Source organism: Psittacula echo, assembly GCF_963264785.1.
Source record: "Psittacula echo genome assembly, chromosome: 4".
NCBI lineage: Eukaryota > Metazoa > Chordata > Aves > Psittaciformes > Psittacidae > Psittacula > Psittacula echo.
This window is the reverse complement of record NC_137738.1, coordinates 99436846-99463724: the sequence shown is the minus strand read 5'-3', so window position 1 is coordinate 99463724 and position 26879 is coordinate 99436846. Positions and strand designations below refer to the sequence as shown.

The 26879-nt window shown below is 38.7% G+C and overlaps 1 protein-coding gene across 1 annotated transcript in view; it reads left to right on the top strand.

Moving 5' to 3' along the window:
* The window catches only part of LDAH (lipid droplet associated hydrolase), a gene marked incomplete at its 3' end in the record, with an annotated part of 135096 nt that overhangs the window by 57604 nt on the left and 50613 nt on the right, over positions 1-26879 (top strand). The window contains exon 4 of the mRNA XM_080616908.1: positions 4592-4761. Coding sequence (XP_080473034.1) covers positions 4592-4761 — 170 coding nt within the window. The remainder of the gene's footprint in view (positions 1-4591; positions 4762-26879) is intronic.

The following is a 26879-nucleotide window of genomic DNA, read 5'->3' as shown; positions in this document are numbered from 1 at the left end:
TCTCACCAGTGCTTGTTTGGTTTTGTAATGAAAAAAGGAGGCGGGGGCATAAAGTCTAAAACACTTGGTGCTATATGATGGTTGCAGTTAGGGTATTTGATGGAGATTAAGTGGACTTAACCTGACCCTGAGCTAGCTCTCGTGAACTTTTTGGTTGACTGTACTTGATGCTCTGTGCCTTTCGTTTTCATATGCTTTGATATCATCACTGACCTTTCAGTATCTTTTTGCTTACTTTTTTTCTTCCTCTCAATACTTTCTTGTGATGCTACTGCATTTTCATGTGTTTAAACTTGTTATTTCTTCTCACTGTTAATAGCAGTATGGTGATGTCACACACCTGAAATGAGCAGTGTCTTCAGAGGAAGAGGTGAATCTTTTTCCAGTGCCCTCAGTCTCAAGATACTTGTCCTTACCCTGTAAGAAGTCCAGTTCTGAAAATTCTTGACCACAAGAGTTTATACAGGTGGTTCATTAGAGTTTGTCCTTAGATATACTGGGATTACCTCCTGCAGTAAATGACCCAGAGAAGAAGAAGGTAGAGTGTGGGTAGAACTGTGGTTTTTACCACCCTTTCCTTCATGGCATATAATTACAAGTCACTTTTTCACACAGTTCCTTACTTGTTCATGAGTCGTTTGGAGGCCTTGTGTATGAGCAGATCCTGGAACAGACTTTAAAGTCATGTCATAACAAGTGTCCATACATACTGAGCTTAAATACTCAGTCACCTGTTTACTGGGATAGTGTGGAGTTTGGACACGCAAGCATTCCCTTGTGAAATTAGGGAAGTACAATGGCATGCAGAGATTATATGCACAAATATGAGCACAGTGTTGGAAAATCTAGCCTTCACTGTCTTTTTGAATCATCCATTAAAAAGGAGCGTATGGTTATTTTTTTTTTTTTTGAGACTTTTTAATGAAAGGCTAGATTTTATGAACCTCCAGTCTAAGGCATTGTCATAGAACTAATACACGTTTTTTGTCTTCCTCAGAATTTCCAGTGCGTACACAGCAGAAAAACAAACAAACCCAACTCTCTGTTATTTCCCTGAAAACCAAAGTCCTCTTTCCTAGCAAGATTTACTTGTCTACTAATCTTAGAGCAAACACTTTATTTTAATCTGTCATTGTTTTCTGACTGGGTTTAGCAAAGGTCAGAAAAAGAGATTCATTAAAGTGATGGCCCATTTGTTTTTCCAAAAGCACATCAGAAGATTAATGCTTTGCCAAAGAAAATAAATACAGTATTTATTTAATACACTTCAACTAAATAAAGTCTTGAAATCACATGCCTTGGCCCAAATGGGGTATTTGCAGCATAAGATACAAGTCATATAATTTCTACTATCTGAAAACTGCTTAAATAAGCTCTCCTTCAGCCATGCCATTTATTCCACACCTTCAGGTGAAGTAACTCTGGTCCCTTCTCTGACGTAGAGTCATTGCAGAGCTGACTGCCAGTGTGTTTATGCAAGTCTGTTTGCTTATACAAAGATCCCATTTAAGCTTCTCCACCCAAGAAATTCATGTTGATTTTGGGTAATCCCTGGATGATTTTATTCTGTAAAATAAATAAATCAATCTTCCAAACCTGTGACGCAGCCCAGCTCTCACATAGTTTGGACTCTAACAAGTGTAGCATTTGTGTTGAGGAAACATGAACTGACACTAGGCATGGGCAATTTTGTATTTATCCAGAAGGAAAATAGGATGCATATTTCAGCTTCAGGTTACATGACACTGACATTTCACCTGACAAGTGCAGGGTCAGTCGGCGATGAAGAGAATTTGGCATGTGTCTCGCCAGACCCCACTCTGCACACTCATTCTCCAATGAGGCTTCTCTAGGAGTAATGCCAACTTGATTTGACTTGGCAACAAACCAGTATTTTAGAAGAAGAGGAAACGCTGTGTTAAACAGCTGAAACAATTCTCTGGGGTCAGCACTGGCTGTCAGATCTTGCTTTCATTCTAAGAGAGATTTTATGTGAATGTAACATAGGCCAATAGATGTGGGAATCTGAGCATTCTTGCTCTGAGTGGTGCTGAGCATGGCTGTGCTGAGAGTGGTTTGGCCCAGTGCAGTAGAATGGGTCTCCTTGATCATCATCAATCATAACTAACTCATCCAATTAAAAATTGCTTCTGCAAGCTCAACTATCCCCTGCTCCATTAAGGAAGCACCAGTGACAGGTTTGAGTTGAGTGCACTCAAGTCCTAAACTAAAGTCTGGCCGAATGCAAGGAGGAAGTAGGTCTTACTTTCACTCTACTCTTAATCCTCACTCATATCCTTGGAGTTCTTGCTTTGGCAACAAAACTGATTGTAAATAGGCACATCTCTGCTAAAACCAGTAATAGCTATGAATGTGTTGCCCTGAATCTCTATGCTGCTATTTATTAGGTAACGAAACATTAAATTCGATATCTATCATCTTAACAACTAATGAGCTGTATTTATCTAACACAGCTACCCACATTAACTTGGAAAATGTTGAGACTGGTCTAGACTGTCTTTGCTGTATTGTTTAATTGCATTACAGCTAAGTTCAGCACCTCACATAGCAGAAATTGATTTCGTGTGGTGAAAAGCAGTCGTTAGTCTCCTGAGACTGAAAAATACAAATACAGGTTTGTTTTGTTTCCTGCTTGGTTTCTGGGGTTTTGCAAACCATGAGAAGTTCTGAAGAAGATTTATAGACCTATTTTCTCTCCTTCCCTTTGCTTTAACCTGGAAATAAGCTGAAATTATTGTAAAATCACTTATTTTAAAGAATTGAAGCTGTGAATGGAATGACAAATGTTAAAAGACATGCTAATAAATCACTGGAGATGGAAGTGCTTGAGTAAAACAATATGGAAATGGTAATAAATATTTACAAGGGAAAACTGACCTGCTCAACCCAACACACAGTAATGTAAATATGCTCAATGTAACATCCTCTTTCACTTGCTGCATCCTCTAGGCCACTATACTTCTAGTATTCTGTGTTTTATGTGTGTTATATTTACCTTTAATTAGACTTGCAATGTAGACAGCCCTCTCCTGCTTGAGGTTGAGCTCCTGTGTAATTAAATGAAAATGAAAGACAACTTATGCTAAAAATAGCAATTAAGTTTAAAAAATGTGTTTTGGCCTTAGGCGTTTATTTAGAGGTTCAGAAAACAGAACAAGCTCTTTGTTTTCCATTACTTATAGAAAGCATAATAAGCAAAATATTATTTCTCATCTAATTTTACATTCCTTGAGTGTGTTTTAGTAAACCGCTTTTTCATTTAGAGTAAACTACTCTAAATTGTGCTCAGGTATGACCATTAATAGCTTTAATAGAAATACTAGTTTAATTGAAGAACTTTGTTGTGACCTTTGTGTTAATAATCTAAGCTCAATAAAAAAGTTATCAGGACACATTCTAGAGCAGTTATTTTGCTTCAAAAGGTTATATTTCATACAGATGATCAAAAAAGCAATATAGTGCCAGCCTACTTAGGCTACCAGTTAATACTGTCACTGCCAAAACCCCAGTAACTTCACTACAGTAGCATTATTAATTTTTAGTGTTTGAGGTTACTGGCCAATTGCCATCAAACTTCTTACATGTGGATTAAAAGACCAGTCAGCCTTCCTAATTTGGTAAACTGTGTTCATAGTCATAGGCAGTTAACTCCATGTTTTCCTCCAAGCAGGTGCGAAGCCAATTGCATCTGAAATGGATCTGTGGTGCTATCTAACTTTCTTTTACAGTAGTTTTTCAATGCATTTCCATCTTTTAATGTATGTGCCTTTTCGGTATGTCTGCCTTATGGATAATTTCTTCCACATCTATTTTTCACATAGGGAACTGATGCAGAGGACATCAAAAGAAACTAAGTGGGAAATTAAACACCTAATACTGAATGGGCTGGTTAGGGCACCACTTCTGTTAGGTGTTCCTCAAATTGCATGATTACCCAGAACCATGACGCTCTAACTTGGTCTTATTGTTTTGTGGCTGGACTGACAATAAAAACCTGCCTAAATAGGAGTAGTTTATGTAATTACTGGTGTTCTGTGTTGACACTTATGCCTTTCATATTTTTCCTTGCTCCTTGGGACTTTTTTGTGCATCTTTATTTTAGAACAGGAGATTTTGAGTATCTGAAGGTTCTTAGTGCATGGTAACATATGTGACAGTTTGTCTTGAGTGAAGGAACTTTTATTCCTAGGCAGTTTTGCTGTTGTAGGTTCTGATCTCACAATGATTTAATCTGGATTGATTCAAGCTGATTCAATGCCTTGAGTTTGATCTTGTTCTGAATGAAGGGGATCCAGTGCTAGATGATGTGCAGTGAAGCTTTATGTGTATCCATATCCTTCCCTGGCTCCCCAGCTACACAAAAGTCTTCACATCCTGCATGTGTTATTCATCAGTCTGTGTTTACCAGTGGTAATTAAAATGAAATTTTTAAGATCAGTGTGTTGGTTTATGTGTTTAATTAATATGTTTGTTTATTTCAGAGTTTTCAAAAAAACTGTGGGAAAAAAAAAAAATAGTTGAAATTTCTGAATTTCTGTCGTTAAAACACTCTTTTTCTTCTATGTTTCAGACACAGATATTAAGGAGCTAGAGGATGTTTTTGGACTTAACGGACAAGTAGAGCATAAGCTGAACTTCCTCAAAAAGAATGTATCAAAAGATATAAAGCTGGTACTGATTGCTCATTCTATCGGTTGCTACATTACACTGGAGATGATGAAGCGAGCATCAGAACTTCAGGTATATTCGTCTTATAGAATGGAGTTACATTATTAGCAAAGCAGTACATGTGCTTAGCCTATGGGTAATGCTGTGTCTTTCCTGTGGAAGCTCTATTCTGCTATACACAGAATTTCAATTAAAATCAAGCAAAAACATTGACTAATCCAAATAACATATAATAATGTAGCTGGATGTAAAATAAAGTCCTGACTCTGAATTTGGACCTTTAAGTCATAGAATCATAGAATAGTTAGGGTTGGAAAGGACCTTAAGATCATCTAGTTCCAACCCCCCTGCCATGGGCAGGGACACCCCACACTAAACCATGTCACCCAAGGCCTCATCCAGCCTGGCCTTGAACACCTCCAGGGATGGAGCATTCACAGCTTCCCTGGGCAACCCATTCCAGTGCCTCACCACCCTCTAAGTAAAGAATTTCTTCCTTACATCCAATCTAAACTTCCCCTGTTTAAGTTTGAACCCGTTACCCCTTGTCCTGTCACTACAGTCCCTAATGAATAGTCCATCTCCAGCATCCCTGTAGCACCCCTTCAGATACTGGAAGGCTGCTACGAGGTCTCCATGCAGCCTTCTCTTCTCCAGGTTGAACAGCCCCAACTTTCTCAGCCTGTCTCCATATGGGAGGTGCTCCAGTCCCCTGATCATCCTCGTGGCCCTCCTCTGGACTTGTTCCAACAGTTCCATGTTCTTTTTATGTTGAGGACACCAGAACTGCACACAGTACTCCAAGTCACAGAATTATGGAATGGTTTGAGTTGGAAGAGACCTTAAAGATCATCTAGTTCCAACCCGCTGCCACAGGCAGGGACAACTTCCACTAGACCAGGTTGCTCAAAGCCCTGTCCAGCCTGGCCTTGAATACTGCCAGGGATGGGACAGCCACAGCTTCTCTGGTCAACCTGTGTCAGCACGTCACCACCCTCAAAGTAAAGAATTTTTTCCTAATATCTAACCTAAGTCTACTCTCTTCTATTTTTTTTACATTTGAAATACTGGTTTATTATAAATAATGGTGATAAATGGTGTATTTAGGACATTCTTGTTGAATTTTCATCATTACATACTTTATAAATATGAGGGTTCTTAATGACTTCTTTGCCTCAGTCTTCACTGGCAAATGTTGTGACCACACCACCCAAGTCTTGGAAGGTGGACGCAGGGACTGTGAGAATGAAAACCTTGGGCCCACTGTAGGCGAGGATTTGGTTCGAGACCATCTTAAGAACCTGAATGTGCACAAGTACATGGGACCTGATGAAATCCATCCCCGGGTCCTGAAGGAACTGGTGAATGAAGTTGCTAAGCCACTGGCCATCATATTTGAAAAATCATGGCAGTCGGTTGAACTTCCTGACAACTGGAAAAAGGGAAATATAACCCCCATTTTCAAGAAGGGGAAAATGGATGACGCGGGGAACTACAGACCAGTCAGTCTCACCTCTGTGCCTGGCAAAATCTTGGAGCAGATTCTCCTGGAAAGCATGCTAAGGCACATGAAAAACAACAAGGTTCTTGGTAACAGCCAGCATGGCTTCACTGAGGGGAAATCCTTCCTGACCAATTTGGTGGCCTTCTATGATGGGGCTACGGAACTGATGGACAGGGGCAGAGCAGTTGACGTCATCTACCTGGACTTGTGCAAAGCGTTTGACACTGTCCCACACGACATCCTTGTCTCTAAATTGGAGAGACATCAATTTGATGGGTGGACCACTCGGTGGATAAAGAACTGGCTGGATGGCCGCACACAAAGAGTTGTGGTCAATGGCTCGATGTCCGGCTGGAGACCAGTAACGAGTGGTGTCCCTCAGGGATCGGTGTTGGGACCAGTCTTGTTCAACATCTTTGTTGGTGACATGGACAGTGGGATTGAGTGCGCCCTCAGCAAGTTTGCTGATGACACCAAGCTGTGTGGTTCGGTTGATAGAAGGAATGCCATCCAGAGGGACCTTGACATGCTTGTGAGGTGGGCTGATGCCAACCTGATGAAGTTTAACCATGCCAAGTGCAAGGTCGTACACCTGGGTCAGAGCAGTCCCAGGCACAGCTACAGGCTGGGCAGAGAAGAGATTCAGAGCAGCCCTGTGGAGAAGGACTTGGGGGTGTTGGTCAATCAGAAACTTAACATGAGCCGGCTTCAGTGTGCGCTCACAGCCCAGAAAGCCAACCGTATCCTGGGCTGCATCAAAAGGAGTGTGACCAGCAGGTCAAAGGAGGTGATCCTGCCCCTCTACCTGCTCTCGTGAGACCTCACTTTAAATATTGTGTGCAGTTTTAGTGTCCTCAACATAAGAAGGACATGGAACTGTTGGAACAAGTCCAGAGGAGGGCCACGAGGATGATCAGGGAACTGGAGCACCTCCCCTGTGAAGACAGGCTGAGAAAGTTGGGGCTGTTCAGCCTGGAGAAGAGAAGGCTGCGTGGAGACCTCATAGCAGCCATCCAGTATCTGAAGGGGGCCTACAAGGATGCTGGGGAGGGACTATTCATCAGAGACTGTAGTGACAGGACAAGGTGTAACAGGTTAAAACTTAAACAGGGGAAGTTTAGATTGGATCTAAGGAGGAAGTTCTTTTCTGTTACGTGGAGAGGCACTGGAATGGGTTGCCCAGGGAGGTTGTGAATGCTCCATCCCTGGCAGTGTTCAAGGCCAGGTTGGATGAGGCCTTGGGTGACATGGTTTAGTGTGAGGTGTCCCTACCCATGGCAGGGGGTTGGAACTAGATGATCTTAAGGTCCTTTCCATCCCTAACTGTTCTATGATTCTGTGATTCTATAAACTGATCACTAAACACTTGGCAATTACGTTATGTTACTACACCAAAAATTAAGATTGGTTATGATTTTGATACTAGCTTCTTATCACAAGGCAAGCAGATTGCTGGCTATACATGGGGAAATGTATGGAGAGAATAGTAATACAAATTGTGATGAGTACTGGTATGAAGTTCTTTGGTTTTAAAATTTTATACATGTGCATATATCATTGCTTCTACAACTCAGTCTTCGTTTGTGTAACCTGGTAAGTTTGAGAGGTGTTACTGCATGTTCTTGCATATCTGAAAGTTTTTCTTTGTCACTTTGAAGCGGTAAGAAGGTTGATGCAGGACGCTGCCCTTGCACCTCTAAAAATGGCCAACTGTTAATGCTCAGTAATAACTCACTCTGCTAGCAGATGATGACTGAAGATACTGAATTTTTATTCTTAAACATTCACTCTTGCTAAATCATTGCCTCTTCCTTTACATTATAAAATCTTCAGTGGAAAGAAGTGCAATGTTATTGTAAAGTCTCTGTTTAGTATAGGCATGAGTAGTTCCTTCCACTTCTTTATAACCATTTCTGTTGCACGTCTAACTTTTTTTTTTCCTTTAAAGGACACAGCAACTAAAAGCGTGAAACTTGAGGTTAGCCCAATTCATTTTCACAGGCATATTTCACTTAATGATTACAAACAAGGGCATTTTTTTTTGAGAGAACTTTTATTGCCATTTTATCTTTTCAAGAGGGAGTGCTTTAGAAAGTATACACAGTAATTTGTCCAAAAATACCAAGTTTTCTTTGGTCAACATCTGTACAGTCTTTATTACACAAATGATTTTATCTGGTTTCAATTCAGCTGTAAATTGTTGAGTGATTTTTTTTTTTACACCTGGCTCACTGGATGCTGGCAGCTTGCTATTTATCAGTGTTTTGAAAAGTAGGTATCTTTGGGACAGTCTCAGACTGCATGGTGCACTGTGTGCATGAAGTTAACCTATAACAAGCTACATTTAAGATGCATTTAACAATAGAAAATATTTGTGTAAGCCAGAGTGTTGTGCAACTTTTGTCCCTTTGCCAAAAATAAGTTAACTGTTAGGTTTTATAACATATGAAGTGTGATAATAAGAAACTTGTGTTTCCATCTTTCCCTTTATTTTTACTGGAATATTTGATTCCCACAAGATTTTGAGCACATGTGTGTATTTTAGTAGCTAGATCATTTGACTTTATTTTTGTGTAGTTCTTATGTAATACTCTTCTATGACATGAGTTTTGATTTTGGTCCTAAATTCTCTGCTTTAAGAGCCTTTGATTGCTTACAGTTTATTATTATGAGCCAGAGGTTAATGTATTGTATTTATTGTACAAATATTTTGGTAAACATTTATATTTGGAGTGTATATTTGATTTTTGTTACCCAATTTAAACCTGTTTCACAATCTATCCAAATACAGACTAGGTTGTCTCTTTCTTATACAATGATGACAGAACCTGGTGCACTTGAGCTAGCATGCGTAAAAAGGAGAAAGTGCTATCTCTTTCTCTCTCCTTCTTGGCTGCTCTTCAGCTTTTGAATGCTGCTAATTTCTTGAAGGCCCTATCCTTCACCTGCAGGTGAAAGGATACTGTGGGTTTTTCTTCTAAAATTTCTGTGAAGTATTTTTTTCTTATTTAATGAAAATAAAAATTAATTGGGAATTCCCAGTTTACCCCAGGATAAATTCAGTTTTGGACCCCGTCTATTTTCCTATTGATTATCGGGGAGGCTTCTGTTAATGGTTTCTTCAGGAGACCCCTTAACACAAGCTTAGTCTTAGGTTGATGTCTTTAGCTAAGTCTGATTAGTAGAGAAGGGCCACACAGGTTACATTCATATTTATAAATAACTGGGGCTGATGCATGGATTTGAGTACTGGGCCAGCTATGCAGTGACATTTTCTAACTAGTGTTTAAGAGACTTTTTGGCATCTAGCAACTCCCAGGCAACACTCTGGCATGGTTCTGGGCTTCGCAGAGGCCCAGGACCATTCCCAGTAGTTAGCTTGGATGCAAATGTCCTGTTTTGGGGCAGGGAGGAAATTCAGCCATGTGGACACAGACCATCCCATGCCATCCTGTTCAATGACAGAACCAGGAAATAGTTCCTCGCTAGTCTGTTTGCTGATATATGAATTACAGACCAGTCAGTCTCACCTCTGTGCCTGGCAAAATCTTGGAGCAGATTCTCCTGGAAAGCATGCTAAGGCACATGAAAAACAAGGAGGTGCTTGGTGACAGCCAGCATGGCTTCACTGAGGGGAAATCCTTCCTGACCAGTTTGGTGGCCTTCTATGATGGGGCTACGGAACTGATGGACAGGGGTAGAGCAGTTGACATCACCTATCTGGACTTGTGCAAAGCGTTTGACACTGTCCCACACGACATCCTTGTCTCTAAATTGGAGAGACATCAATTTGATGGGTGGACCACTCGGTGGATAATGAACTGGCTGGATGGCCGCACACAAAGAGTTATGGTCAATGGCTCGATGTCCGGCTGGAGACCAATAACGAGTGGTGTCCCTCAGGGATCGGTGTTGGGACCGGTCTTGTTCAACATCTTTGTTGGTGACATGGACAGTGGGATTGAGTGCGCTCTCAGCAAGTTTGCTGATGACACCAAGCTGTGTGGTTCGGTTGATACGCTGGAGGGAAGGAATGCCATCCAGAGGGACCTTGACAATCCTGTAAGGTGGGCTGATGCCAACCTGATGAAGTTTAACCATGCCAAGTGCAAGGTCGTACACCTGGTTCAGAGCAATCCCAGGCACAGCTACAGGTTGGGCAGAGAAGAGATTCAGAGCAGCCCTCCAGAGAAGGACTTGGGGATGTTGGTCAATGAGAAAATGAACATGAGCCGGCTTCAGTGTGCGCTCACAGCCCAGAAAGCCAACCGTATCCTGGGCTGTATCAAAAGGAGTGTGACCAGCAGGTCAAAGGAGGTGATCCTGCCCCTCTACCTGCTCTCGTGAGACCTCACTTTAAATATTGTGTGCAGTTCTGGTGTCCTCAACATAAGAAGGACATGGAACTGTTGGAACAAGTCCAGAGGAGGGCCACGAGGATGATCAGGGAACTGGAGCACCTCCCCTGTGAGGACAGGCTGAGAAAGTTGGGGCTGTTCAGCCTGGAGAAGAGAAGGCTGCGTGGAGACCTCATAGCAGCCTTCCAGTATCTGAAGGGGGCCTACAAGGATGCTGGGGATGGACTATTCATCAGAGACTGTAGTGACAGGACAAGGGGTAATGGTTTAAAACTTAAACAGGGGAAGTTTAGATTGGATCTAAGGAAGAAATTCTTTACTGAGAGGGTGGTGAGGCACTGGAATGGGTTGCCCAGGGAGGTTGTGAGTGCTCCATCTGTGGTGGTGTTCAAGGCCAGGTTGGATGAGGCCTTGGGTGGCATGGTTTAGTGTGGGGTGTCCCTGCCCACGGCCGTGGGGTTGGAACTAGATGATCTTAATGTCCTTTCTAACCCTAACTATTCTATGATTCTGTGATAACCGTGTATGATTCTCAGCTATCGTGGTGGGGCACCAAATCTTAGCAAGATTCATCTCTTCATGGAAAGTGGAGCATCCAGAGTGTCGTGGTTTAAGCCCAGGCTGTAAATCAGAACCACGAAGTCCACTTCCCCCCCCACCTTTCTTCCCTCCACTCCTGGAGGAACGGGGAGGAGAATCAAAAGAATGCAGCTCCCACAGGTTGAGATAAGAACAGTTTAATAACTAAGGTATAACACAAATCACTACTGCTACCACCAATAGTAATAATGATAAAGGAAATAACAAGGAAGAGAATACAACCGCTCACCAACCGGTACCTCACCCCCACCCTGCCATGATCCAGCCCTTCCGGGAACTCTCCATTCTACATCCTGGGCATGACGTGCTATGGTATGGAATACCTCTTTGGCTAGTTTGGGTCAGGTGTCCTGTCCCTGCTTCCTCCTGGCTTCTCCTCCTCCCTGGCAGAGCATCAGACTCACAAAGTCCTTGGTCAGGGTAAACATTCTGACCCACAACTGAAAACATCGGCTTTATCAGTATTATTCCCAGGTCGAAAGTCAAAACACAGCACTGCACTAGTAGAAAAAATGACTGCTACTGCTAAACCAGGACACAGAGTTTGCCAGACTGTTAAAGAATTTTGACACTGGAAAGGAAAAATGTTAATCAGCCTTATTCTGTGGAGATGGAAAAAGGCAATAATGTACAGCTTGCTTGATGCTTGGTCTTAACCTCGTAATCTTCTTTGCTTTTCATTAGTGCGGCAGAACTGAAAAATGAAGCTGAGTGATAAAATTATTTTCTCAGTTGTTGGAGACTGAGCCTAATTCATAAATATGCTATATCCTTCAACCATTCTCTTAAAAAATGCAAATCCTTACTTGGAGGATTTCCTTGTGCTTTGTTGGCAGCACTACTGAATGCTTCCTAAAACACTCCCTTTTATCATTAATTTAATCAAAAGATTTACACAATTCATTGCTATGAATGATTTTCAATGAAATTTAATCAGTTACAGCATTCGTCTTTCATTTGCAGTGATGCTTTTGAAATGCCAGCCCCTTTGTTATAATAATTTAACATTTATTAATGTGGTAATAAATTAACATTTATTATTGAGTGAAACTATCATATAATGTGTGCATTGCTCTTCCCATAAAAGTCGTTGAGGAGAAAGAGTTTAAAACCTCTGATTATGTACCAGTTTCTGTATTATATAATTCGAAACCACACGTTGCTACTGCATCACAGTGGTGCAAAAGAATATTAGGTATTGCTAGAACTTGGTTGATGTCGTAAATGATAGTTAACAAATCAAAAATTGGAATAGTTACATGTGAAAATGTTCATACCTAGGAAACCCTGTCACATCATTTCTGTGCACACATTTATGTACATCTGCCTTCTCTTTCCTTCACCGTGTCCTCTTTCAAACAAAACTTTTGGTCTGTAATTTCTTTTGAGGACTCTGATGAGCATAGCAAATAACATAGTTCACATTTAATGATTGCACAAGTTTATACAGTAACATAACCATATTTTCGTTTTTTTTCTTTTGTCTGTACACAAATTGCATTCAGGTCTTTCACTTGAGGAACTACAACTTGTTCAGGGTCTGGAAATGTACGTGGCTTAGAAGGTTTCTGCAATGTGTCTTATTCTTGCTAAATCAGTACTGACTTTTACCCATGAGGAGGCTGTCCCCTAACTGAGCTTTCCTGAGTTAAGCAAACATTTTTTCATTGCTGACTATTCTAAATTATTTCATGATGTGTAAAGTGTTGGTGCTATTCATTCCCTTTTATAAATAAATTAAACACACCTAACAGGATGTACCAGGCATTTTTTATTAACCTTTTGAATTACTGAAATTGGCTGTACCTCCCTGCTGTTGGTTTTCTGCCTGTTTAGCCGGTTTCTAATCCACAGAAAAATGTTTCCCTCATCCATCATTAATATTATTAGGGGTCACAGAGATTGAATGACATCAATGGGAAGCATTTTGCTGGAGCTTTTTGAATTTAGTTATTTTAGATGATGCTCCTATATGTACATTGTAGCTTTATTTCTTTCTTTTTTTTTTTTAATTTTTCAAAATATTTAGTTAAAAAAGGTGAAGGAGCCTTCAGCTATAAAGCATTATTGTTGTTATTTCTGAAGTTTGAGAAAACCAGAAATACATTTTATCGTTCTTTTTTAACTTTAGCTGATAATAGATTAGTGTTTTGTCATTCCAAAGTTTCTAATGTTACATTGTTAGTAATATGGGATCTTTTGTTACCTTCAGTGCTCCCCTAAATCACACCTCTCTGTGACATATGTAGTCATCATTTTGTGGTTTTATACTTGAACCAAAAGGCCATGTTCCATCTGTTGTGAGCAGCTTGCTTGGAAACATTGATGGCCTACAGGTGCACAACAGGATGACAGATGTCACGACTCTGTTAGCTTTTTTTTTTCCTTTTTCCTTTGTCTGAAAATCTGCTTACTCCCACTTACCTGCCGCCCTTTGCAAATCATCTTAGTGAGAGAAGACATCTCTGCATGTGGCTCTTCTGACAAAGACATTGATTGGGATATAAAATTTTAGAAACAGTCTTCTCTGCCATCTCTTGGCCAGGGAATTTCTGGGTTTTGGTGTGTGTGAGAAATTACCTATATATATATAGAAGTTGTTTGTTTTACAATAGCCTTTACTAAAACAGTGAAAAATGGCAATAGATAGTTTTCATTGCAGTGTACTTGTGTAGGCAACATAAAATGCAATAAGTAATTACTCAGTGAAAAAAAAACCACCTCTCAACAATGTCTATCCATAAATACCTTTTTTGCAGTAAGGTGGAATATGAAGTTTAAAACAAATTAGCTGTTCCTGAATAAGTCATGTAAAACATTCTGCTTGTAAACCAAATGTCTTTTTCTGATATAGCTTAATATATGTTCAAAATAACAGGTTTGAATGTATCTACATTCATTCTGGACATGAGTATTCATTCACCCATGAAGTTGTTCGAGTATATTTCCATGTTTAGATATTCTTTCCTCAGGCTTTAATTTACTAAGTCTGTTGGGAACCATCAGTCTGTAAGTTATCAAAGCTTTTCCAAAGTTTACTGGCAGAGATAATCCTCTTTTTGAAATACAGTTTCCCAAAGACACAAGCTTCAAGTAGGTGGGTTTTATTTTGCTAGTGTTGACAAACGCATAATTTGCCATCTTAGCAAAAAGATCCCACCTGCTAAACGAGTTGTGTTTCACATCTTTTTGTGCAATAAGAATAGTTACTTATGGGGAGGGAGGAAAGAGCATGTAAGTTGGTTTTTAATGGTTTGAAATCTCGCTTGGACAAATACTAGATTCTGTCACTGCTGCCTTTCTGCCTTGAATCAAGTTGGCTCTTTTGGCTCTGGTTAACACCTAGTTCCTTTCTGTTGAAGTATTTGGGAGCTCCCCCTAACTTTATTGAAAGTAGAATAAGGCCATAAGAGAGAGAAGCATGTCATAATGCCTCTGCTAAGTGATTTCTTGTGATACAGAATTCAGTGCAGTGACCCATGCATGTTAATAATTCAGTTTCAGTTGTGTTGAAAGCTTGGTTATGAATTTGGGAAGCACTTTCGTAATGTTAGGAAAGAGAATAGTCACAATGTTTTTAAATACAGCTATTTCTACAAGAAAACAAAATTCTTTAGTCTAGAATTACTGGAAATCCACAAGGACTATGAGACTGTGAGATTAAAAGAGAGAGATTTTTTTCAACAGTACAGGAACTACTAAGCATGTCTGACCTTTGAGATAATAACGGAGTCTTTTCAGCAGCATGAATGGATGAGGGAAAGACTGCATGAAGGCAAAAACATTTGTTCAGTTTCTATTTTGCTGAGATTAGAACCTAAGTATGTAATCCAAGACTGTACTGCATCATTACAGAAAACATCTGAAAGGACACTAATTTAGCAGGTTCTGACATCCTTACTGTATTTTGGAAGTAGAAGGAAAATGAAAATATAAACACATGAGATAAACAGGAATATAAACATTTATTCCATTTTTGAAAGTTTTATTTGACATAATAGCATCTAATTCAAATGTTGCTTACCTAAATTGGATGTCACAGTAGTTTAAACAAAGTCAGTTTAAAGAGCTGTTGTGTAGGTAAATTAACTTCTGATGATTATAAAGTTTAAAAAAGTTTAGTGAACAAATTTATTTTTTACCACCTTGAATGCTCCCTTGCTAAAGTAAGCTGATGTCAGATCTTTTGAAAAGTACAGTGAGGCTGCGTAAAATAGCAGAATAGCCAGAACAGTTCTGAAGAGAGGTGATGTCTTCTCTCATATAGAGGATTATACTCTGTATACCTGTGTCCAAAGTGCAGCATCAACAACAGCACAGTGAAAGAGTGAATAAATGTCCTTGAGTTGTGCGCCTTGTTTTGATTTGTCCTTGCTGAGACCTGTTTGCTCTTGGTGCCTTAATGGGTTGCAGTGGTGGGTGGAATATGAATATGCGGTTATGTCTAGCAGTAGGGATCATGATCTGGAGAAACAGAATGGAGAAACACTATGTTTATATTAATTTCATGTTACTTTCAGGCTTAAATGATAAAGTGCAAAAAATCTCCATAAAACTTAAAATGGGTAAAAGACAATAACACAGACCCAATGACAACATCTGCAAAATTATTATGCAAGAAAAAAAATAGATGGCTATACTTAGCAGACCTCACAAGGGAATTGGTACACATTTTAAAGAAACGTGTATCTTGTGAAGAGAGCTGTGAATTTCTAGGCCATGATACAGAACTAAACTGGGTCTGATGTGTTTTTCATCTTCAGTTCATCCATCCAGATAGATGAGCTACATACTAAAAAAAAAACAAAGCAAACAGCAGTGGACTGATACACACACACATTTATCTTCCTATAAGTGTTGCAGAAGCAAAAAAAGACAGACTCTTAACATGGTTTTGCACAGATTTAATCATGAGTTTAAGTTCAGCTGCCTTCAGTGAGACGTGTTAATTTAACTTCATAGATGTTTTAAGTTGGTCATTGAATTGGACTATTTCTATAATATGTATTTGTGGCAGTTCTTTCTGTCAAGTTCTAATAGATAGCAAGTCTTTGTGAGCATATGCAAGGAAGCACGGGTGGTCTAACCCAGCGGTTAGACTAAAATAATTTGGTTTAGTTGACAGTATATATGTTGCAGAGTCTGCACGATCCACCTTGCAACAGATGACAAAGTTCTGATGAGTGTGTTCTCTCAGTGACGCCTCAGGCAATATCAGTAAATCTAGTGGAATAAGCAGTAAAGCAGGAAATATGAACTTGGTGCACATGAAACATTATGCAGCTCTCTTACGTGGAAAAAGCAAGAAGTAAGGCAGATGATTTATTAAACCCGACCAAACAAAATAAGTAAGATACTGTATCTTTGAAGCATCAAGGGAGTTTCTGCAAAGAATTGTGGAGATATTTTTTTAATATTTTTTTAAGGAAAAGAAGAAAACAACGTTCACATGAAAACCTAAGACAAACTTAAAACCTTTTCTTGTTGGGGTGGGAGGCTGCAAAGCGAAGAGCAATAGTGGGTGAGTTAATAGCAAAAAAAGATTTGTTAGAGAGATACTGACTTTTGCCTGAGACTCATAAAAGGGCACCAGCCTGAATTTAAAAGCTCAACAAAACTTCAGAACGCCATCAGTGAAAATCTGATAACTGTGGAATGGTGTTCAGAGTGTCAGCTCACCCAAGAGAACATTATTTTCATTGGCTTGATGACAGACTGTAATCATATTGGTCCCAGTCATATTCTTTTCTACCTCTTCCAACCAAAAACAAACCTAAAAAGAAAAAAAAAAAGGCTTTAAAAAATGTAAACTGTAAGAAAATGCAGATGGGATTTTTTGTATAACCCTCAGTGGCCTTTGTGAATAGGAATAGGCACTGCCTAGATTGCCATGTGCTGCATAAGTCTGCCTGAAATTACTTTTCACAAACAACTCACCTTGTAATATACAGGAAAACAGAATGTGAACTATCTTAAAGATATAAAAAGAAAATTAGGAAACTTAAAATGTCATGAGAAATAAAGTGTTGAAGGTGATGCATACATCTTCAGATGTAAAATGCCTAAGGGGAGATTTTTTTGTATTTTACTTTCACCAGGGAGAGGAGTGGATCTTTTTCCATATTAAGAATATAATTTTTGTCACGGAAAATCAGCTTCAAGCCAGAGTGGCATGAGCTAGCAATTATTGGCAAATAACTAAACCTATCAGTCACTGAAACGTGATCTACAACTTGAGAATAGTCTTCAGTCATGCTGTGAGGACGCCTGACCTTTATAGCTTGTGTCTGTCTGCTTTCTTGTCTTATGCAGAGAAATTAGCTTTTAATCATACATTATGTAATCTGTTAGACATGGTGCCATCTTCTGATTCTTACGTTGACCACTGTTGTGGTCAACATTACATAACTGCCTGCTAGTTAACAATCCAGTTTCCACCAAAATGATGCAATCCACACCTGCAATCCACAGCTCAGAACTGTAGAATTAGCAAGCAAGAAATAGCAACGGTTGAGGATCGAGCTGCCAACATAAAATTATAAAATTCTGGATTTTTTTTGGCAACAGAAAGCTTTAGGATTAGGAATATGTAAAATTTTGAAAGATTCCTGTTGGGAAGGATTATTACCTGTTTAAGTATGCCCTTTTCAAGATCTTCTCTGTCATCACTGTTGAGATCTTAAGCTTCTAACCCAAAACCTAGAGTTCACCAAAGAAGCATGAATGGAAAGTTTGGATGAAGCTCATGATGCTTGTCAGCGTACTTGGCCAAAGCTCATGCGTGATTATCTAGTCCAAAGGAAGCTTTTTTAAGTTAGTCTTGACTGGAGTTGCTTTGGTTTATTCTGCTAACTGTTATTTTATGCTATGTTTCTGTATATTGTTAGTACACCCTGGATCAGCTCATTCCAGCCACATGGAATCTGTAGTTCATCATATTTCAGGTCAACACCTGAAAAGGGGGTAGCAGAGTTGTAGATTTGCCTGGCTGAGTTCAGTATCTGATCAAAAAGTGTCAATATAAAAACTCAGTTTAGAAAACAAAAAGCTTAAAGATTGCATTATGACAGTCTTAACAATAAGAAAAAAGGGATATACATTAAACAAAACTCATTTTTAAATCCACTCCTTTTGTATCTACCCAATATAGACCAAAGGTACTGTCAGCTTGTCCTATCATTTGATTCCCAAATGTCTTTCATAAAAACAGAAATAGAGATACTGGAAAGTTATGGTACAGTAAGTATTAAAGCTCTGTTTTGCCTCCTAGAAGAGACTTTTGAAATATATATATTTCTCATTTTTAATTCTGCCTTACATGTATTTTGAAAACAACTCATGATTCAAAAAACCTGTACATGAGACCCTCAGTGACATGGTTTAGTGGTGGACATGGAAGTCCTGGGGTAAAGGTTGGACATGGTGATCTTAAAGGTCTTTTCCAACCTAATTGATTCTATGAGGAAAAACTAATTCTCAAGACTTTCTGTGGAAAGTCATGTTTGTTCATAATGCTCACTGAAACTTCAACTTCTGTCACCTTGTTTAACATTTTTGGTTTACTGCTTAGTTGAATATAGAAACAATATGAACACCAAGATTTTGATCTGTGATGATTAAAAGTAGCAAAACATAAGAACAATAATTTTGATTTTGGGACACCTGAATTTTTTTTAATAACATTGTGTTTATTTCACTCCTAATGAAACATCTGATTTCTTTTCAAATGTATGTAGTCAGAATTCAAATCTATAAAAATTGTTTTTTCTAGGAAGTTAAAAGGCATTGAAATAGCAAAATGTACAAACAGAAGAGGAAGAAAAATAAACTGAAAAGTAGAATCTGTGATCATTCATCAAGAATCCAAAGTAAAACATGAGAATGAAGAGGAAATGAAGGACTAAAAATAAAAAGATGGCTAGAATGGTAAATGGCAGAATAACAGGATTTATTAAGTACTGTTGATTTTTACAGATTTGGTCATAAAATCTTGTTATTTTGAATCTCCAAAAATTTGGATTCATATTGTAATAACTAAGTAAATGATTCTATAAAAATGACGGAATCGTAAACATATAATGAGAAGTGAATTTCAAAAACAATTAGGATTTATAGCATGTTTTCAAAAGAGCTCAACACCCTTCTGAAAGTCAGATTTACCAAAGAACTTTTTATGCTGGGTGGCAAGATCTTTTGAAATTGTGTGTGCAGATATGTATACTGTCGTGGTTTAAGCCAGGTGGCAACCCAGAACCACGCAGCCACTCGCTCACTCCCCCTGCCTCTTCCCCCCACTCCTAGAGGGATGGAGAATTGAAAGAATGTAACTCCCACAGGTTGAGATAAGAGCAGTCCAGTAACTAAGGTATAACACAAACCACTACTGCTACCACCAATAACAACAATGATAAGGGAAATAACAAGGGAAGAGAATACAACTGCTCACCACCCGTCAACCGATAACCCAGCTTGACCCGAGCAGTGATCAAGCCCTTCTGGGTAACTGCCCCCAGTTTATATACTGGGCATGACATGCTGTGGTATGGAGTACCTCTTTGGCTAGTTTGGGTCAGGTGTCCTCTCTCTGCTTCCTCCTGGCTTCCCCTCCTCCCTGGCAGAGCATGAGACTCACAAAGTCCTTGGTCACAGTAAGTATTACTTAGCAACAACTAAAAACATCGGTGTTACCAGAGCTGTTCCCAGGCTGAAAGTCAAAAACACAGCACTGCACCAGCTACTAAGAAGGAGAAAAATGACTGCTACTGCTGAACCCAGGACATATGCATAGCACTTGAACCTTAGAGACTCATGTCTTCGGAGAGCTGGACCAAACGACTGAAATTCAGTGTGAAGATGTCATACACACATTGAATTTGGTTTGGTTTTTTACTGCAATTAATATGCTTTTACAGAAGACAGTAGAGCCAGAAATCAGCAATTTTCATGCTATTTTAAAATTGAGTAGAGAAAAGGGGAAAGCAGTCAATTAGGGCACTGGATAATTGGTCATGAAAAGAGCATGTAGAGGGACATTGTGAAGTTTTTGAACGTAGACTTTTCAAACACGTAGTTAAACTTTGAGTATGGCTATCACTTTAGTAGCTGGTGTCTGTTCATAGAAGCTCTATATCGAAATGAAATTTCTCTGGCAGGCCTGAGCCCTCAACAAAGAAGTTGAACTTCTTCATCAGCTCTTGCCTCTCATTGTATGTGGTACAGTAACACAAGGAATGAGGAAGAACTTTGCTTGGATCTTTCAATTAAAAGAGGTCATTTAGAAAGGACACTGTTTCCTACTGTACCTTATTTTTAATTTGTTCATTCCTTGTGGTTTACAGTGAAGTCTAGGGATGCTTACTTTAGAGGCTTGAGCAGAAGAATGCATTCCTCTGCATTAGCTTCTGCAATGGGAGTAGTGTGTCCTGTTTGAAGAGTTCACTGCAAGAGTGAATTGGAAAAAGAGACAAACATTATACAAATCAATTATATGATCTCTGAGCTTAGATTGCACATTCACTGCATTTAGGGCATTTTAATACACTAGTGAATTAAGTGCAGATAAATGATGGAGAACTCCCTCCCCTTCTTCCGCCCTCCCCCCCCACCCCCTTGTCTCCATCTTTTTAGTATTTCTTTGATAACTAATTATTTTAGGGGAGTTTTTGCCAGTGCTGCAATGGGTCTTTTCAATACCTGATGATGTATTGAGTAACTGCAAACCTGTGATTAGAGAATAAATCAAGCCCTTTGTGCTGTTATGACTGAGGTTATATTGAATATTAAATGTAATAGAAGGCCACTTCCTTTTCCATTTGTTTAAATGTAAAATATTGAACATGCTTGATTTCTGTTGTTTGGATACAAGTCTACTTAACTGGGACATTTGGGGAAAAAAATCATTGGAGTTTTCCCTTTAATGTGGAATTCAGTGTTAAGTATACATTCAATTGGAAGTCCAGGAACCACAAATGTATTTAATAAACTTGTTACCTTTGGAGTCCTGTAAGAAAGTTCAATTAAATATGTTTTTAATAACTTTGTTAAAACATTTTTAGTCGCTGGAAAATTTTAAGAACATTACACTCTCTTTCAAATTCCATAACAAAGCATAATTCTGTATAAGGAGTAGAATGCACTGAGTCCTAATTGTTCTTGAAAATATTAGATTTCTGTTCTTGTATTTTAAAACAGCAGTACAATAACTACTTTGTTTTACTGAAATAAAAGGTAGAAACCCCATATCTCAATAAATATCATTTGAATTGTGACCTTTAATGGCAGCTGGCAGAGTTCACACTTTTTATCTGGCCTTGGCAATTGAAAGGTATTCTCCAGATTCTTGTTCTCAGTTGCACTGAAACCTTTACTACCTGATGACCAGTTTTATTTGTGTGATAAATTAGATATGGTAATTTTGCTCTTTTAGCAGATATCTGCTTTTATTCCATTTGTCATAATAATTAAGGCTAGGAGCAGTGTGTAGTGTTGCAAAGGAAGGAATTTTGTATTTTTCCCTTATTATTTAAAATGCTTACAATTCTAGGAAAGTCAGTGCAATGTTGTATAAAGGCGCTGACTGAGAGAATTCTGTACTTCCTCCTCTCTCTTCTTCTCTTTTTCTGGTACCCTGACAAGATTTTGGGATATGATTTTTATCTTGAATCTCAGATATTCCTTCTGTTGGCTTTGTGTTCCATTTCTTCTCAGTGTATACTTACTGGCTCACTCATTCTTCTGTTCTTCATTGATATCAGAAATCAGGACTTGTTCTGCTTTTCTTCCTCCAAAGTATGCCATTAAATATGCCACTTTAAATGGTTAAAATGGTAGTGGACTGAACTCCTTCTTACATAAAATGTCAACTCAGCTTTCCTTATCTGTCTGCTACCCGTTCTAGACAAGTAGGGCTACAGGCTTGGGTTGACTGAATGCCATTTTGGTCTGACTCACCAGTGAGTGGTGAAATAGACCCCTTCCAAATGTCTTAAGTGCAGTACTTAAAAATAGAAGTCCAAGTGTCTTGGGCATTGGTGTAAAATCAAGCCTTCCCTTTTCATCAGTAAAATGAGGTTATAGTTGTAAGGCTGTTTTCTTATTCACCTCATTCAGCCACTTTTCCTTAGACCGAACAGATTATCATTGAGATGTATTGGTAGGTATGGCTGTACATTTATGACTGTGAAAGCAGTTGGTTCAAGGGAATTCTAAATACTTTCTTTTTGTTGAGCCATCTCTCCACTTAAATGGCATGTTACTGTTTCATCTCTAAGTGGTAAATGTTCCAGATCATGTCTATGAGGATCACTTTTACCTACTGGTCTGTAGGGCACCTGCAGATGCAATGCAATGATCTCATGGAAGTGCTACACTAAAAAAAAATCCCACCCTGTACTTCCAAAATGAAAACGGAAAGAATTTCTCCTGGAAAGTGGCAGCTGCATTCTGACATTAATGTAATGGGAGCAACTGAAAGCTTTATGGTGTGTAACTGTGACACTGCATTCCAACATAAGCTTCTCTCTGCCCTTCTTCCAACCAATAAACTATTCTTCCTCTCTTTTCACTCTCACCCCTCCTAATCTTCTTCTGTTTATATGCTTTAATCATAATAGCAACAAATCCATCCCTGCCGGTATTATCACACCATTGCAAATTTTGGCCGTCTCCTTTGGCACTTCCCTTGTGGATGGAATGATATTGCCCCCTTTGATGGAGCTTAATACTCTATGTAAAATACTGCTCTGTCAATGAATATTTTCTCTATTAAACTATTTTCAGTCCAACAATAAGATACAGATTTTTGGGAGAACAGTTTTCTCATCATTACCTTAACCCATAAAAAAGCTTGCTTTCCCTCTTCCTTTCCCCTTTTGCTCCTTTCTTTCTTCCTTACTCCTCTCCTTTCTTTATCCAAACATTTTGGGCAAGTCCTCAGTTACCCAAATATTTGTAGTGCAGAGTAATTTGCATTTCAGCCCTGTGAGACTTGTAAATGTAATGAACGGTCCGTGCATTTTAATATTTTTTATATTTTTAATAATTCACAAATAGTTCAGTATGTAGAGATGACCTGTTGAGAAATCGTTTGTAATGTCTGTAGAGAACACTCCTGAGCTCTAGACATTTGTATGCTTAGCATAATTCTGGGCTTCATCTGGAAATATTCACGGAGTACTTCTTACTGGAAAATATCTCAAGTAATGTGAAACAAAAGAGTTCTTTCCTGTGCTGTGACCCACTTGGAAGGTGAGGTGTGGATGGTCCCCCTCCTGTTGCCATTAAACAGGCTTCAGCATCGAAGTCAGGTACTGAGGAAGATAACTGACAACCTTTTGAAAGGTGTGATTCAAAGCGTATTGATTTCAAAGTTATTTGCCAAAGGTCGCACTTTACTTCTCAATCCAAGAGGCTATTCTGTAACTACCATGATAAGTGTTTTAAAGCAGATATGGTCTTCATCTGTCTATTCAAGAACAAATAAGAGAATCTTGATGTCTAGAGCTGGGAATATTGTGTCTTTGGTGAGTTCTACATGGGATGTAGGCTGTCATTTAATAATTGAGAAAAAAAATCCTTTAATCAGAATTTATTCATGGAGCAAAATTAAGGCCTGTTATATTGATGGACATTTTGCCACTAGTTTCAGCAAGAGCAAGTTCACACGTCCGTTCAACAGTAGGTGGAATCATAGAGAACCAGAAGCATTCCATAGGATATCAGACACCCTGCAGTCTCATTAGGGCTCTGTCTTTTTGGTTACTCTGCTTGTGACCGCTGTTGTCAAAGATGATTTCTTATCTTCAGCTTAGCAGCTGAAGCTAGATGCTACCCATATTTCCATGCCTTTTACTTTCTTGCTACTGAAAGATTTATCCTGAGTTATTTTCATCCAATTTTACTTCTTCTGTAATTAAACTCTGCAGAGAAAGTTTTAATATACTCCTAATAATAGTGCACAAAATGGATACTGTAGAAGCCTGATTGCAATTCATGTTTTAAAAAGACTCTTCATATAGCTGGTCCAATGAGTTAGGATGCAGGATTCCAACATACAAGGCTCAAAATCAAATTTATGCTAAGTCAGTGGAAAGTTGCCTTAAAGTAGACATAAATTCAGTCACACCTCACTTTAGTGCAAATGACACTCAGGTCTACATACCGAAAGATGTAATCATTGTGCCCAGCACTGTATTCGTCGTTACACTGAAGACTACAGTTTGAAATGCATTTTAAAAAATTCTAGTCCTTGAATTTTGTTTCCAGCCAGGTGGAACTGCCAGGAAGCAGTGGAGGCTTGGGGCATTAAAGATGTAGTTCAAATAAAACTGGGTAATGTATGTTAAATAAGGAAGGTGCCAGGACATGGAAAGTCCTTGTAATCACTGTAGAGCATTTTAAACAGGTGAGAAAATTGCTTGCTATTTATATAATCAGGTAGAAGAAAATAGTAAAAAAGTAAACCCAAGTTTTCAATTTAACATAGTGGGTCAAATTCAGATGTTGAAGGAGGTATAGTTTGTATGATAATATTGGATATATTGAATGTAAGAAACTGTAAGTGACTGTGAATGATAAATGGACAGACTAGAAAAGAGTTGATTTTTAAAATAGTGTCAGTGGGTATATTAACTTTTATTTTCAAGGCATCCTACTAATTGCTTTTTTCTGGTAAATTCTTGTCTTCTTTTTACCACACAATATAAACAAAGCTGTGCTAGATACAGATCTGGGTTAAGGAGACCATGCTGCTGACAAAAATTGGGCATAGTTCTGTTGATTCAAGGGGGTCCTGACATTTTCCATCAGCTGGGAACTTGGTTTTTTCTGTTTTCCTGGCATTGAATAGCATCAGCTAAAAGTTAACATCCACTTATGTCTTAAGCTATTCCTGTCTTCTTTTTCCAGGATAGTCTGTAGAAGCACAGCAAAGGATAGCTACCTGTGAGGTGCTTCAGTATATTAATTTTGCTTCTGCATTTCATTAGTAAGGAATAGTGTGGCTATTTCTAGCTAGCGTATGTGCTACAGCTGAAAGAATACCTTCAACTAGCTTGTCCCAGAAATGGAGACATACCTTGGGCAAAGAATATACCAGGGGCAGGGTATGAAAGCAGGACATGCTCCTGAAGGATTTTTTTATAATATTTCTCTGATTCAGTCATGAAAAATAAGGAAAAGATTTGGCATTGTAACTGAGCCTGTAGAGTGGGGAAAGATAAAAATTCAATTTCTTGTGATCCATTGTATTACATTTGAATACTTCAGAAGAAAGGTACAAGAAAATTGTGGCTGGGAAATCAAAAGCCAGGGTACACAAAAAGGAGTTTCCCCTTAAATGTCATTAGCTGTTTATTAGCTCACATATTTATGTGCTATTTACAAACAGTGACTTCATCTTGTATCACTGTGGACAACATTGTCCATAAAGCTTTTTAATCTTCTGTTAAAATAATTCTTAGTATGATGTTATATTTTGCAGCAGTTAATATCACTGTAGAATGAGGTTTTGAAGATTACGCATAACTTCACAAGATGAATATCAGTGTGTCCTGTATCTTTTATTACCCTGTATCTTGAAGGAAGTTAATGCTGTGAAATATTTGGAAATAATGCATTTCTGAGGTCTTTGGGAAAGATTGGTATGTATGTTGTTAAAGAAACCTGCTGTGGAATGTATATGGAAGTAGATACTGCAAGTATACTGTTTCCTAGAGAACCAGTGTAGCTGAACTATGTATGTATGTCCAGATAGAAATAGATAAGCACATTGGATATATGGTGTTTTGAATTTATGTTACCCTGAATCCAGCTTATTGTAGTCTCCAAAGTTCTTCCATTTGTAATACAAAGCCATGGAGACATATCAATGTTGACCAGCTCCCTTAAGGTCAGTAACAGTCATGAAATTATATAGAGTTGAGAAAGGGTCTGTGTGGGGTATACCTGCAGTCACAGAATTGAATTGAAATGAACTATTGAACTGAATCCCAATCTATTAGACTATGCTATAAATAATTTTAACTATAAAAGCATGAAGTTAAATATGAACAAAGGAGAATACATGAGATGCCAAAAGGTAGAGACATCCCTGACATCAGGCAAAGATAAATGGGCAACAGCACTCGAACAGGAAAAAATAGCCCTTGTCACACAGCCAACCTGAGCTTAGGATGTGATGCAACACAATATTAAGGCAATATTTTGTTAAAAGTATGTTATGAATTTCTAGTTACTTTGCTTTGCAGATCTCTAGAGGAGACATTGATTAGAGCTTGGCTACCACTTCTCCCCTGCCTCAGCTTTTGCTGACTGTGCTCTAGTTTGACCTTTGAGTGACTTAGTTTACAATCTGGCCAAGAAATGAAAGTGAGAAGGTTGAGAAGAAAACTATATCAGCAGAGCACTTTAAGGAGGCAGCCTTATCTGTTGTACACATATTATAAGAATTAATAGTTTAGGTGTGCAGGAGGGACTTAAAAATGTTATCTTCATATTCTCTGTACTTAGTGTTTCTTACACATCTCATTTGCACATGAGGTTTAAGAAATGCCTGCTTTTCTCACTGCATGTGTGGAGTAACAAAGTATACAGTAAAGGGCCAAGGGTCTTCTTCAGTGATTTTGTGAAGATGAATGACATATGTCACTGTCGGTAGAACTCCTGCATTTTAGTTTGGCATGGTATGGTTTATAGGCCAGAAAAGCATAAGTACTATCAAACAAGGTAAT